This window comes from Buteo buteo, chromosome 24 (assembly GCF_964188355.1).
Source record: "Buteo buteo chromosome 24, bButBut1.hap1.1, whole genome shotgun sequence".
Lineage (NCBI taxonomy): Eukaryota > Metazoa > Chordata > Aves > Accipitriformes > Accipitridae > Buteo > Buteo buteo.
The window spans coordinates 253,275-268,336 of NC_134194.1; the positions used below are offsets into that span (position 1 = coordinate 253,275).

Below are 15,062 nucleotides of genomic sequence, written 5' to 3' on the forward strand. Positions count from 1 at the left end.
ACCATCTAGAAATCCTTATCCCAAGGCGAACAACTCACCTTTCCCCCCATTTCATTAGCTAATACAAAAGACAGGGATGAAAGCAATCCATCTAACCTCCTGGCAACCACCTTGGACTTTCTAATGTGTCTCCCATTTTCTTCACTTTTTTTATACAGTAGACTACAAGTTTCTTAATTTTTGCTGTACTTACTGAAGCGGGGTTTTGGTTTTGTTTTGTTTTTATAAGCCTTCATCTGATTACTTAAAAAGTCCTTTATTTTGTTTTTAACAGGGTTTCCCTTCTACTTTTTCACTTTTCCCCTTGAAAACAAAGGCATAACTAAAAGGTCTTCAAGCTGCTTCCAGACTGAGCTCTTCACTAAAATTTCCTCTAAGGGTACCCACCTCAAATGTTTTAATTATTTGTTTTCAGCCCTAGATAGTATATGATGCAACTGGCTCATTTTTCTACTATGGAGATATCATAGCTGTAACAGACAAGTTGGGCATCTATAAAAGGTCCTCTAAATGCAGCCTCATTGTTTTTCTGGGTTTTTTTTTGTTGTTGTTTGGTTTGGTTTTTTTTTCTCCCCCAAGTAACTTAGGTGTTCAACTCAGTGCACATTCTCATGCATATTTGTTCATATAAAGGTAAGAGATATTAAGTAGGTTATCTTTCATATGACACAACAAAATGAATCATATTAAGTGCAGTGCTTGAAGTGACTTTAAGGCTGCATTTCTGAGATTAAGGATGAATAAAGGCAAGAGTGCTAAAAAGTTGTCTCTTACAAATCCTCCACCAAATATCTTCATTTTCTTTTGAGTTCTTTCTTAGATCAGATAACAGAAAGGTTTCCTTTGGGAAGGGAGAGATTCATCAGGGAAGAAGTTTTCTCAATTCCACAGACACACTTTGTAACAGGAATATGTTGCAGAACATCTGTTGCAAATATGTATGTCTTGAATATGCTGGATCATGAGCTACTCACCTCTCCCTGGGCTTGTGATCGGCCTGTTTTCAGTTTCTCCTGTCCAGTAACAGCTGGCAAACTGGTATCAGAAATTCTCACAGTTGTTGGTGTCAAAGCAGTTGTAGTAACTGCAGTTGCAGAAGTCACCGTGCCTTGGCCAGCCTGTTCCAGTGATTTTCCTGCCTCTTTACATCCAGATCCAACTAGTAATGCTTGTCCAGCCACAGAGGAAAATGGAGCGAAGGGCAATGGTGTGTCACCGCCAACTGGCTCATCTTGGACTACTAGTGTTCGGCCATTCTCTTTGGTGTAAGTGGCAAAGCGAATATTGCGATTAATCTGAGGAACGAATGAAGGCAACTGTTTGGCCCTTGGATCCAGTCCAGTTTCGCTATTGGAGCCTCCTTTCCAAGAACCTCTGCTTGCCTCGCCTCCATCACTACTGTTGCTATCCACCTCGCCCCTCTCCTTTAGCTTCTTTGTTGCAGGATCACACCCAGAATCTGAAGCATTTTTCCTCCTCCGTCCATCCTTTCCCTCCAGACTTTCTTTCTTCTTTTTCCCTTTAGATGATTTAGCTGCTTTTGGGCCCCCTCCCTACAATAGGCAAAACCAGCAATCACTAAACAGATCAGGATACCTGTTAACATTCTTCTGTTAGAACAACATACATTACACTGTTCTTAAGCTTAGGAACATTTAATCACAAACTGAGACATCTAAGGAAAGATACTATGTGAACACAGAACACAAGCATAAGTGCAGCCTTGTATTTTTTGTACTAGAATAGGATCTTCATAATAAGATTTTTAGCTGAGCTACTTTGCTGTAGCACGTACCACATCATGGCAGATTTTAGGAAACACGCAACATGGCCATACTCTGACATAGTTCTTGCTAATGTGTGAAAACTATCTGCACACTCCTTTTTGCTACAAGTCTAATCCCCACAGTTCTTCTGAAGGGCACACTTTTTGTCCGCTTCTCAAAGCCTACAACATTTAACTACAGGAGATAGCTTGCCCTTTAGCCTAGGGTAAAAAAACCAGGTTCAAATGTTATCATGAAACCTCTCAACTGAAGCAATGCAATGCCACAAGCATGCAAGCCTGCTTCAGAGAAGCCAGATGGTAATTTTTAGAAATGCCTAAAAAGGTCCATGAAGAAGCACAAAGTGATCCCGTTAGAAAAAGGCAGTGAGCACAGAGACATTCTTTATCAGAGCACTACCCCTTAAAATGGAGCACAACCACCATGATTATTGACCACCCCCCCCCCAAGATCCACGCTGAACTTAGTAAAACAGGCCTGAATGAAAAGAGATTGTTTAAAGAAACCTATGACTATCTCTCAAAGTGGTAAAGCAAATTTTCCTCTTCCAATTACATTATCAAAAGCCCACAGTGAACACAGCATCAGTTCTCAGTTGTCTCCATATTTTAGATATTTTGCATGTAAATATGAAGTTTCACACTGTATATACAAGACCTGAACTGTTGTAGTACCTCACTTGGAGAAGTGTTATCCATCACCACATGAATTAGTCGAGGATCCACCGACTTTATTTCACCACTCTAATTTTTATGCAGATTGATATCGAGGAGGTAGAAGGAAGAAAAGAGGAGATTAGTTTTTAATTCAGATTATGTAGTATCAACATAAGAGACCTTAAACACAGGGTTACTCTATGGTCCCTCTCTCATTTGCCTTTTCTTTCTGTCCCACTTCCTTAGTAATACTATAGCTTTCTACTTCTACTAGTTTACCTTCTATCCTTTTGCTCCCTCTCCATTTCAAAAACTTACAGATTTGATTCCTACCACTCTTTCCTCGTATATTTGCTGTACTGAGCATCTCTAGAGCCATTCATTGCCTTAAACACAGCTCTTCTTAAATTTGATTTAGTTCTAGCCTTCTGCACATTCACTCTGCTAGATGTAGAAAAGACTACTGGAAAGAAGCACATCAATTGATGCTGACTACCCTCATCAGCACCTCCCCAAAAGGACCAATGAATACCCAATCTCTGTAACTGTGCTTAGAGGTTACCTTTTTATTTCACAGTAGATACACAGTAAGTTGAGTGCTTCCTGGCATGTATCTGCTGAAAGCATATACTCCACAATTTCAATGTCTCTCCAAAGTACTATACTTATTTACCATACACAGTATACTTTTTTCTGTGCACCAGCAATAGATTTAGTAGTCAGAGCGTAGGATTACTGCATGTGTACATAGGACTTACTGGGCACGTTCAGTGCATTCATTCTGCACATGTATTTTACTGCACATGGAAAAGACCACAGGGGCGGAGGGGCATGGGACACGGGATGGGACCCAAAAACATGACAAAAGTGCTACTGCTACAGTAATTTACACACAGCACCACAGACCTGTTCCTAGTTGCTCCTGAAAAAGGAAGCCATTAGGAACAGGCTGCTGTTAAGAACAAATTACCTGTCAGACTGCACAGAAGCATATAATACAAACCAGGTAACTCTAGCAGTGCACAGATTTTCTGTGCTGTTTACACCACTTACTAGGTTTACTGATAGGAACAGGGGAAAAATAAACAGCCTAAGGTAAAATACATCAACAATTTTGTTTAGACTAAGACTTCATCTTCTATGCTACACTTGTTTCAAACCACTTGTACAGCCTGTCAGATAGAAGCTGAGAGAAGGCATAGGAAGACCAAAGTGTAATAGACCCAGAAGGTAGCTTTCTGTACATCAGCATGCTCTCCCATCCAGAAAACCACTTCCAATATTTTTTCACATAGCCCTCATTTCCAAAAAAATTCTTATAGCTTCTTTTATAGAAGTGGGCTGTGTATCATCATTTATTGTAGAAAGTCATCATAACAGGAAAAAAAAAAAAAATTCTGCAAATTGCAACATGGATAATTCTTATCTGCTTTAAAAAATGAGTAAAGAACCAAAAGCACAAGTTTTGGTGAAGCTGTGATTCTCCACGAGATATTGAGGAATGCTGTTTTAGGAACACCAAACCAGTGCTTCATATTTTTACCTCAGTCACAGACACTTCCATAAGACGAGTTATTGGGTCTTGATGGCTCACAACACCAGAGAGCCAGCTGTTTTCATCCTCTGGTTGGTAAACCTTGACTCTTTGGCCTTGGACACTGTAAGGACCTGGAAAAGAAGGACTTTGAGTACATTTCCCAGACAAGCTTTGTGTCATACTAGTTAAGAGTCATACAATGAAAGAGTTCTGTGCACATAATTAAGGCTTGAAGTGTCATCTTTCAGGTGGAAAAAAATTAAAACACTAGGGCTTCTGCTGCAAATCCTGCGTAAGCCAAACATTCTATTGTAAAAAGTCAATAAGTCCTCATTGCCGTAACTCAAAGCTACTGTAAAGACAAAATTAATACAGTTTAGAAGTAAAAAGAATAAAAATTGAAAGATCAAAATAAACTCACTCCTTTGACAAAATCAAGCTAGACAGAGGGGGGGGTCCTTGCTAACTAAACTATTTTGCTTTCTCACCTACAGGTCTGTAATTATGAAGCATCAATCCAGTGAACAGACATAGCATTCTGACTCAGTCCAGATGCATCAAATCCCAGTATAAACGACATGCATTTCAGAATAGAAACATATATTTGTAAGTGTGGAAAATTTAATATAATTGCACAAATATCCAATGTCTCTAAACCAACCAGTCTTAGTTCTTTGACACGGGTAATGGATCATCTACAGAAAGGTTTCCTCCGACCCTGCCCTCACTTTCCACATCAGCATGCAGAGCTTTCCTCCTACCCTAAGTCCAGACAAAAAAAACTGTTAATATTAGATCATCAAAATCCACATGATCCAACAGCCTATATCTGATAAACCCAGAACTAGGCACTTCAGAAGAAGGCTCCAAACTGGACAATTCTGAAGCTACTTGGTCACGTAAGAAGTATTGTCCTCATAGCATTTTTATCAACAAACATTTTATTTAACCAAAAGGCACCAAATACTCATTAAGAATTACATCGTCCTTCAAATGTAAGCCTACCTCTAGGGTGGCCACCTGGCCCATGAACCCAAACTCTGGATAGAAAATAGTTTTAGCCCTCAAACTAGAAGACCCCAATCTGACAACAAAAGCTGCAATCAGGCTTAACCCTAACACACAATCCAGACAACAGTTAAGGTATTAACTCTCTGCTGAGCAGCCACAGCCACACCATATTTTCAACTTAAACAATTCATGTTTTAATTATCAAAATGCCAAAATTTGAATTTGACGTAACAAATGAAATTTTTTTAAAGATCAACAACTACAGAGTAACTTCACTTCTAAATTTCCAGTATTATAGAACAGAACCAGAGAACAGGACCAAAACTTTAAAAATACGAAACTAAAACTTAAAATAAAGGAAGTTGTAAATACATGGATGTTATCAATCCTGTGTTAATCCTGCTTCAACTACATCTTCAGTGATCATTCACAGTATGTATTTCTGGTTTTATCCCAGCAACTGCTTACCTGTATCTGTGACAAAACAATGCTTCTTTGTAAAGAACGTGCAAAACAATACAGAAAATTGACCTTCCAAATCAAACAGTAACAGATACTATTACTATTCGCCTTCACAAATCCCAGCATAGTCTAACTGTTCCACAACGAAGTAGCTCTGAGACAGAAAAACACAGTCTCACCTCTGCTAAATATCTCCTGAAGCTTCTGGTCACTGATCAATGCATTGACAGATTCTCTTAGTGAAGGCTGTTCCTGCAGAATCTGATTTTGACTCTCTGTTCCCATCTGCCAACAAGAAACAGTTTTAACATAAAAGTCTAGTCTTTCAAGGTAATAGAATCATTAGTTTTTAAGGGACAGCGCTCTCTGAGACTGACAAACCAAAAAAAAGTAAAATTAATAAAAACATTGCTGAACATGCCAGGAGGAAAACAAGGACTAGCTATGCAAAAGCTGTTGCAAAACTTCCACTGCAACTATTAGCTACACAATGCTTGACAACTAGCTCTCTAACTGACCAATACAGAGAGGAACTAGGACTTTCTGAATGCAGATGGAGGTTAGGTAAGCACCTGGAAAAGCAGGGAAACAAACACATATACATGACAGGGCAGTGAAAGGAGGAAGACAAGAATATCTAAGTGGAACAGTAAAAAAAAAAAAAAAAAAAAATCTGATAAGCACAGCATGAAGTTAAATTTGCACTTTAACTGAACACAGTTCAAATACCTGAAACAAACGTAATCCACTGGCATCAGACAGGAAACGTAAATGTCTGTCCAGAAGAAACTCCACTGGGACCACAGAGCCTAAACCCAGCTTATCTACTAGAGGAGTGAAGGTCTGTGATGAACAAGAAAAAACAAAGATTATAAAAATGACTGAGCACACATACAGGCCAACGATAGTTGTTTTCACATGCTATTTAAGTATCACAAAGAATTAAAAGTTTCATTTCTCAACTTGCACCGTCCAGTGCCTGAGTTTTAATGCAAATTATCACTCACTATGCCTAAGCCAATAATTCTTGCAAGTGTGGCATATTACAAGAAGGAACTACAGAAAATTGGCTCCACTTCTTCATTAGAACTTAAAGCAGAACTGAAAACACCTTTTGTGGTATTTGTTTTTTCACAGGTAAGCATCTTCCGATGCTCACATTAAAAAAAGCTTTAGTTAATGGTTCAAACTATCCTACATATTTTGGGTACAGCCTCTTGAAAGCAGCATTTTTATTCCCGTACAGAGATCAGGTGTAAGTAATTTATAGGCATATTATTAAAGGGGAGCTTTTTTTGCTTGCACTTTGTGCAAAACTGAAGTTCATAGCAGGTGTACTATTGACATTCAAGCTGCAGGACAAATTGCTAAAAACACCTAGCAGAAACAGAATGATAGATAGCCTTATAACATAACTTGCTGATGGAAGAGGAAGTTTCCAACCATTGGAGTCTCTGAAATGTGTTATCTGTCTCACGCTCACACTTACATGATTTTAACACACAAGCATTCATGACATTTTTCCCTTAACAGCTCTCATCAAGTTTGTTCACACTCCATTCTCCTGCACACAACAGTATAATATAAAATTTATTTTCTCAGTTTATGTAAAACTATTTCTTAAAAGTGAACAGACTACAAGAAAGAGACAATGAAGGATGAATACGCATTCATAAGTCATACATCTCAAAAAAACAAAAAAAAAAAACCAAAAACACAACCCCAAAACCCACCCCCCAAAAAAATTCACCTTATAATGCTAAGTAGTTGGCTTCCCAGAATTGTCTACATTGCACATAGGTACTCTGGTACTTTGGCTAACTCCAGTCTGTATTCCTATGCAGTTATTTGGGTAGGCCTCTAGTACTTACTGAAACCTTGAGTGCTCACGCAGCTGTCCAGAGTACATGGGATGGAAACATTTTTTCAGCAAGTCTACAGATACAGCTCGAGTTATACTGGAAATACTCTAACAGGTTCTGACACAACTCATTACACAATTTGTGTGCAGACTATGGTAATACCCCCAAATCACACCCCCAAATCACTCAGATAATCAAGATATTAGGGAATCATCTGAAAGAAACTGATCCTGTATAAACACAGTTTCCCAGATGAAATTTAAGTGGAGTTCACTCTTGGAGACAAGCTGGATGTACACTGAAAGGAAGACTCTGCCTATGGAAAAAACACTATATACAAAATCTCTGCTGTAAAGGCCTTGTTTTCTTCTGCCTTAAGACAAATGCAATAAAGAAACCCTCAGAGAAAGATGCAGTGCTGAACTTGTTGCTTTGAGCCCAAGTGTCCATTTAAAACACTAAATTCAAATTCTAACAAGGCACAAGGTCCTTGAATGGAAAAGACATTTCAACATGCCCATGCACAAAATGTAATATTAAAAAGCAGAAAGTTGGATCCCAAGCAGTCCAAGAACTGCAGGAGAAAAGAAAAGAGCAAAATAATAAAAATTAAACAGCATGAAAACGAGGGTAGGATTCTAACACATAATGATCTTTCCTTTTCAGAACCCACTAAGAGAAGAAAGAAGGATGTAAGGAATGCTCTTCACTACATACTACTCATCAGGATGTTTGCAAAATGGGTATATTCAGATATGCTAGCTAAAACATATTGGCTTTGGTCTCAAGTGTCATGACATGTAACTGCCACATAAACAGCAATAGGGATAACCACTTCGAGAAACAGGAGAAAATTTTCCATGTCATGTTAGTTAATGCTGACAACACCACTGAAATCAAATTTTTAGTTTAGATTAGGAGTGGCCAACTTATGGTTTATAGTCAGGCACAGCCCACAGTCTATTTTCTTCCCCAAAGTGCCTTCAGGAACACCTACTAAAATTATGCAGCAACCTTTACCATACAGAGCTCTAGAGAGTCCATAGTAAGACTAAAAGGCTTATTCTCACAATTCAGAAAAGCCTAACACACTCAAAGTTCTAAAATAGGGATAAACAATCTTTTCAGATATGTACCACATTTCTTCAGAGACCCACAATATCTCATTTCCATGAGGTAACGCCTTTCAATTTCTGGGGCAGAACTGGAAGCATACTGCCTCTCAGATGCCTTTGCAAAAGCACTATAATTCCCAGTTAACTGCTCTCCTATTTACCATTAAAAAAAAAATAAATCCATCCCCAAGCAACTTTTGATACTTGAAAAATGGTGCCCTGTACAATATCCAAGCCCTGTGTTTCACAGTAGAGTTGATGCAAACCTCTGAGGGTGTGAGAGCTTTTGGCCAAATACTCACCAGTGCAGGCCACTGTGCCAGTGAGACTCGAGTCCCCTGAAGCATAACTGGATCATTTCGAGGTGCCCAAACCAATGATCCTTCCAGCAACAACACTATAACTTCTTCAGCATGGACTTTCACCCAGGCATGTTGCTTCCAGTTACAGCCGTCGAATTCCACAAAGATCTGATAAAAAAAAAAAAAAAATAGAAGGTATTTCAGCTCTTTTCAGACACTGAATAGAAAAAAAAATAGATTCCTACAGTCCCTGTGGATAAGGAGAGAGCAGCTTTAGTCAGAAAAATCAGGATAAGTATTGTAATGATAATACTGAGAATATCACATCTATATAGCTATCAAACATTACAAAAGAAATGGGAATCAAATTCACAGCAATTTATCCCCAAACACACATCACTGGCTCCAAATGCTGCATTTCCCCATACAAAATTAAAGATGTGAAAATTGTTCATTCCAAAATACAGCTGATGACCCAATGCAAGCCTCTTTCACATTGTGATTTTTTAGAGAATTTAGACACTCTTACTTGGCACTTCAACAGACAGCCTGTGTCAGTATGGTTAAATGACATTCACAGAATTAAATCCTTTAGCCAGGAAAGTTTGTGTTTGTGAAATCAATTCTAAATCAGAAGTTTTGTGTTGTGTTGCACATTATTAAACTCCCTGAACCAAATGCAAATATTTTGGATGGCATGGGATTATCCAGAAATACCTACTCACCAGATTTTTCATTACCTTATTTACAAGTGTGACAATATAAACCACACTACCATTCTAAATCACTGTTCTGAGATATCACCCTCTTTTTTCCTAGCACGAAGGACAAATGCTAAAGCCATATGAAATTACATGGCAAGAATGCTAAGAACAGGAACGCAGGTTACAAGTCTCATTCCATGTCCTAACAACTAGGGCTATTAAATGTTAAGACACAGTCACATTCCAATCTTTCATCTACAGAACTTACATATGACACAAATATAATCAAATATGTCAGATGAACAGCAAGAAATTCCTAATCAGTTAAGAAACACCTTAAGCTAGACAGTCAAAACAGAGTTTTGTAATAATTACAAGATCACTGGGGGTAACAGGGCACTAACCAGAGACAGACAGCTCTCTGCTTTACCAGTAATCCTTATTAAAAGAGGTATTAACAGACCACTCATACACTCCTCTTCCCCACTCCTCCCCCCAGACTCAAAAGCTCAAACTCCAAGGGGACAGGGAGCAAATATGAAGCAATTCTCCTGATGAACTCTTGAACTCCATTGCTGCTTAAGCTTAAGCTGCCCTGCAGAGAAAGACAACTGGATCTTTCAATATTTCCTTCCTTCTATTCACCAAATTTCAGCAATATAGTGGAAATCAGACTATTTTGTGCTACTTTGGCAGTAGTGTTGTCCCACAACTGGGGTTCATTTACCCAGTGTGCAAGCCAATAACACATGGAGTAGAGGTATTTTCAATCTAATTTCACTGATGCACATGAACAGGTGCCTGTCTCAAGACAGCACACCCTTACCTCAAAAAAATCCAACTAATACATATTCATTGTTATTTTCCTTAACGATTGGTTCTCTCTTCTTCACCCCTCACGTAAATTAGTGCACAGACTCTGTCTTCATCCTTCATTGTCTTCTTTTGAGTAGGTGGTCAATGAGTTGGTGGTCACAATCTACCCCTGTAGGAATTACCTTTTACCTACTACTTCCCTAATCTTGGCAGTTCCAAGCGGTTCTTCAAGGTTTATTGGCCAGACCACAATCCATTACCTCTTCTGACAAACACCCTATTTATTTACAAAGCCCCATTGTCTAGTAGTTAGTTTCTAAACCCTAAATCATGTCTAGTTACTGTTTCCCTATTTTAAATAGTAACTGATGGGGGCTGTATACAGGACTTTAGCAGCTTCCTGGTTATTTCAATCATATTATACATATTAATTTATAACAGTAGCATATGAAAGAGAGAGGACTATCATGCAAGAATAACAAAAAGGAATTATTTGTTTATATGCACAGTATTAGTGAGGTAATCATCTTATTATGATTCTCTTATCATGAAGGTTATATGAAAAAATGTTGTCAAAAAGAACTAACAGAATAATGCTGACTTTGGAATATATGCCTTTTTGCAAGATATTTAAGAATCTGATGAAAAGGAGAGGAAATTTTATAAGTAGCTACGCAGACAGGACCTCACTAGCATGTCCCCTTGAACTAATTGGCAAGGATCATTAAAGGCAGACAAATTCAAACAAGCAATAAACTGCAGCTTATCACTCTGTCCCAAATAAATAAGGATACCTATTAGGTTTATTTTTAATTTATTACTTCACAAAAGACTTAAACAAGTCAATTTACCTTATGACACACATGAATTAAGACTATAAGAAAATTTCTTCCATTCTTAACCTGTAAGACACCTCACATTTCTAAGTGGAACAGCTGTACTTTTAGCTGCAAATTTAACACATTACTCCCCAATTAAAAAAAAAAAAAACAAAAACAAACGAGAAATAGCCTGCAATGAACTTCAAGATGGATGTTCCATGTTTAAGAGGCTGTTTTGGGTTTCTGTGGCGGGGTTTTGGTAGCAGGGGAAGGCTGCAGGGATGGCTCCTGTGAGAAGCTGCTAGAAGCTTCCCCGGCTCCAAGTCGGACCTGCTGCTGGCCAAGGCCGAACCCATCCAGCAATGGTGGTAGCGCCTCTGGGAGAATCTGCAGTGAGTACTGGGATTGAAATGTGAGAGAAATTCCTGTGCAGATACCGAGGTCAGCGAAGAAGGAGGGGAGCGGGGGAGCAGATCCCCACCTGCAGCCCGTGGAGGAGCCCACGCCGGAGCAGTTGGATGCCCTCCAAAATGGCTGGAACTCCACAGGAAAGCTCGCGCTGGAGCAGTCTGTGACTGAAGGGCTGCAGCCCACAGAAAGCACCCATGCTGGAGAAGTTCATGGAGAACTGTCTCCTGTGGAGGAGCCCCTGCCGGAGCAGGGGACGAGTGAGGAGTCCTCCTCCCGAGAAGGAAGGAGCGGCAGAGACAAGGTGGGATGAATGGACCCCAGCACCCATCCCCTGTCCCCCTGCGCCACCGGGGGGAGGAGGTGGAGAGAACCGGGAGTGGAGTTGAGGCAGGAAGGAGGGAGGGCTGGGGGGAAGGTGTTCTCAGGTTGGGTTTTACTTCCCAATATCCTTGTTTTGGTTGGATTGGTAGTCAATTAAATTGGTTTTGTTTCTTCCCCAAGTTGAGCCTGTCTTTTGCCCATGACCACAAGTGGGGAGCGATCCCTCCCTGTCTTTGTCTCGATCCTTGACCCTGCCTTTATATTTTCTCCTCGTCATCCCACCGGGGCTGGGGCAGGGTGGGGGGGAGGAGTGAGCGAACAGCTTCATGGTGCTTTGTTGGTGGCTGGGCTTAAACCACGACAGAGGCTCACTGAGTATTCTGAAAAATAAGTGTGTACCCATCATATAGAAAGCAGTAGCAATGCTGTCTGTAACATCCTAGAAGACATTACAACAGGACCCCTCTCAATCATCTACCAAAGGTCTTTGTAGTCTGAGGAGGTCCCCACTGACTGACGGGAAGCTAGGCGACATTATTCCAGTTTACAAGGGCATGAGGGAAGACCCAGGGAACTACAGACCTGTGAGTCTAACCTCAGTACCTGGAAAAATTATGAAAATCATACAGGGTGCTGTTGAAAGACATTAAAAGGACAATGTAATCATCAGGCACAGCCAACATGGGTTCACAAAGGGAAAGTCCTGTTTAATTTAATCTCCTTCTGTGACAAGACCACCCACCTGGTGGATGAAGGAAAGGCAGTGGACGTACTTTTTCTGGATTTTAGTAAGGCTTTAGATACTGACCCTCACAGCATCCTTCTGGACAAGTAGTCCAACTGTGATATAAGCAGGTTCACAGTACTCTGGGTGAAGAACTGGCTGGACGGCAGGGCTCAAAGGGTTGTAGTGAATGGGGCTACACCTGTCTGGCGACCGGTCACCAGAAGTGCTCCTCAGGGCTCAATCCTAGTGCCAGTGCTGTTCCATATTTTTACCAATGATCTGGATGCAGGAGATGAATGCAGTATTAGCAAGTTTGCTGATGACACCAAACTGGCAGGTGCTGCTGACTCTCTCAAGGGATGAGAGGCCTTGCACAGGGATCTAGATAGACTGGAGCACTGGACAATCATCAAGGGCATGAAATGTAACAAGAACAAATACCGGATTCTGCACTGGGGATGGAGTAATGCCAGACACAAACCGGGAGAGGAGTAGCTGGAGAGCAGCCCTGCAGAAAGGGGTCTTCGGGTGCTGGTTGGCAGCAGGCTCCACAGGAGCCAGCAGCGTGCCCTGGCACCCAAGAGGACAAACTGCATCTGGGGGGGGCATCAAACACAGCATGACCAGATGGTCAAGAGAGGGGACTGTCCCGCTGTATTCAGCGTTGGTGCAGCCTCACCTCAAGTCCTGTGTGCAGTGCTGGGCCCCTTAATTTAAGAAGAATGTGGAGGCCCTCGAACGTGTCCAGAGGAGGGCAACCAAGCAGATGACAGGGCTGGAAGGCATGTCCGCTGAGGAGCGGCTGAGGACTCTGGGTTTGTCTTGTTTGGAGAAAAGGAGGCTGAGGGGCGACCGCATCGCTCTCTACAGCTTCCTGAAGAGGGGACATGGAGAGGGAGGTGCTGATCTCTTCTCCCTGGGATCCCGGGACGGGACGCATGGGAATGGTTCAAAGCTGCATCAGGGGAGGTTCAGACTGGACATTAGGAAGCATTTCTTTAGAAAGAAGGTGGTCAAACACTGGAACAGACTTCCTAAAGAGGTGGTCGATGCCCCATGCCTGTCAGTGTTCAAGAAGCATTTGGACAGCGCCCTTAATAACATGCTTTAACTTTTGGTCAGCCCTGAAGTGGTCAGGCAGTTGGACTAGATGATCATTGTAGGTCCCTTCCAACTGAACTATTCCATTCCATCACTTTCTTTTCCATCAGAAAACAGACCTTATATTTTTCCTTTCTAAAACCCCAGACTCATGAACTGGGTCAAAAGGAGAGAAAAGACTGACAACATTATCATATTAAGATCATCTCTCTGCCCTGCAAAACAGAGAAGTCATGGCAAGTTTTTTTTACATGCTTTACGTTCAATATTCAGTTTTCTTCCATCTTTGTATAATCAACATAACCAATGCAGTCCTGCCAAACTTTGACTTATAACCATTAAGAAAGGTATTACTAACTCTAAGTCAATACCCAACAGAGTATTTTCCTACACACAGATACACAGGGCAGTTTTTCCAGATCCATGCAACAACACACATGATATTGTCAGTAGCTTCCAAGAGATCACACAGCAACAAAGAGGATGAAAGCCTCAATAAAAACAGCTATGTTCTCAGTTAATGTTTCCAGAATCTGCAATAGAAATCACTTTGTGTACTGAGTGCGCAAGAAGCAGAAGCTGACTTGCACAGCACACTGAGTGTTTGTGCATATACCACTTTGTATTACTACAGAAAATAAACTACAGCACATTCATGAACTGATGCCCAATATGCTTAGATTCTATGAGAAAAAACACTAAGGAAATCCTGAAAGAGACGCCTAAAGCAAGGAAAGTAAGGACAGATGAGACAGACTTGAGCAGTAATAAACTTATTTCCTTTTGATATTTAAAGTGGGAAACAGAAATATTCTACCTTTATTGAAAAACACAGAAGCCTTAAGCAGAGCAGCTGCATTATAACTGAGAACTTCCTGGGGTTTTTTTTCAGCTTATTTTGAAAATTGTGTAGTTCTGAGTCAAGAGGGAAACACCTGTATGCTAAAGCACTGGCTACATCAGAATAAATTATCTATCAAATGTATCAATGGCCCTACAATTCATAGGGTCACATCTACCAACAATATCTTCTGCTAACCCTCCTAACTCTGCTCATAATCAGTTTAGACAAGCCATTGATAAGAACAGCATTAGTGCTTTGTTAATATCAATGCTTTTAAACAGTGGTATTGATGACAGCAACTAGATATGCAATTAGTGCAGGTATGTCTGTATCACATAAAATAATGCTGCTTAGACAAAAAAAATGTACCTGCAGGATTTCCCAAGTTCTCCTATGGGGAAAAACACTTTCCCTAAGCAATATCTAATTGAAAACAATAAAGAATTTTATGTTTTGGTGGTTTGGGGTTTGTTCGGGTTTTTTTACATCTACAAAACCAGCTTTTTTTCCAACATAAAAAACACAGGGTGCATGGACACCTGTAATTCTCCTCCCCCCCCCTTTTTTTTTTTGCCTGTCCCAATA

The 15,062-nt window shown here is 40.4% G+C and overlaps 1 protein-coding gene across 6 annotated transcripts in view; it reads right to left on the reverse strand.

Annotated features, from left to right (window-relative positions):
• Window positions 1-15,062, reverse strand: part of KDM3B (lysine demethylase 3B) — a 71,982-nt gene that overhangs the window by 39,715 nt on the left and 17,205 nt on the right. For 4 of the 6 annotated variants that reach the window (XR_012654332.1, XM_075056945.1, XM_075056949.1 and 1 more), the window contains 6 exons: window positions 8,733-8,900; window positions 6,183-6,296; window positions 5,633-5,738; window positions 3,987-4,111; window positions 2,462-2,530; window positions 975-1,553 (listed from right to left, as the gene is read on the reverse strand). Coding sequence is in view for 5 of the 6 variants with exons in the window: in XM_075056945.1 (XP_074913046.1) it covers window positions 975-1,553; window positions 2,462-2,530; window positions 3,987-4,111; window positions 5,633-5,738; window positions 6,183-6,296; window positions 8,733-8,900 (1,161 nt within the window). In the remaining variant the exon portion in view is untranslated. Of the gene's footprint in view, window positions 1-974; window positions 1,554-2,461; window positions 2,531-3,986; window positions 4,112-4,468; window positions 4,556-4,641; window positions 5,118-5,632; window positions 5,739-6,182; window positions 6,297-8,732; window positions 8,901-15,062 lie in introns of those variants that run through there. The other 2 variants (XM_075056948.1, XM_075056947.1) reach the window with 2 other exon arrangements.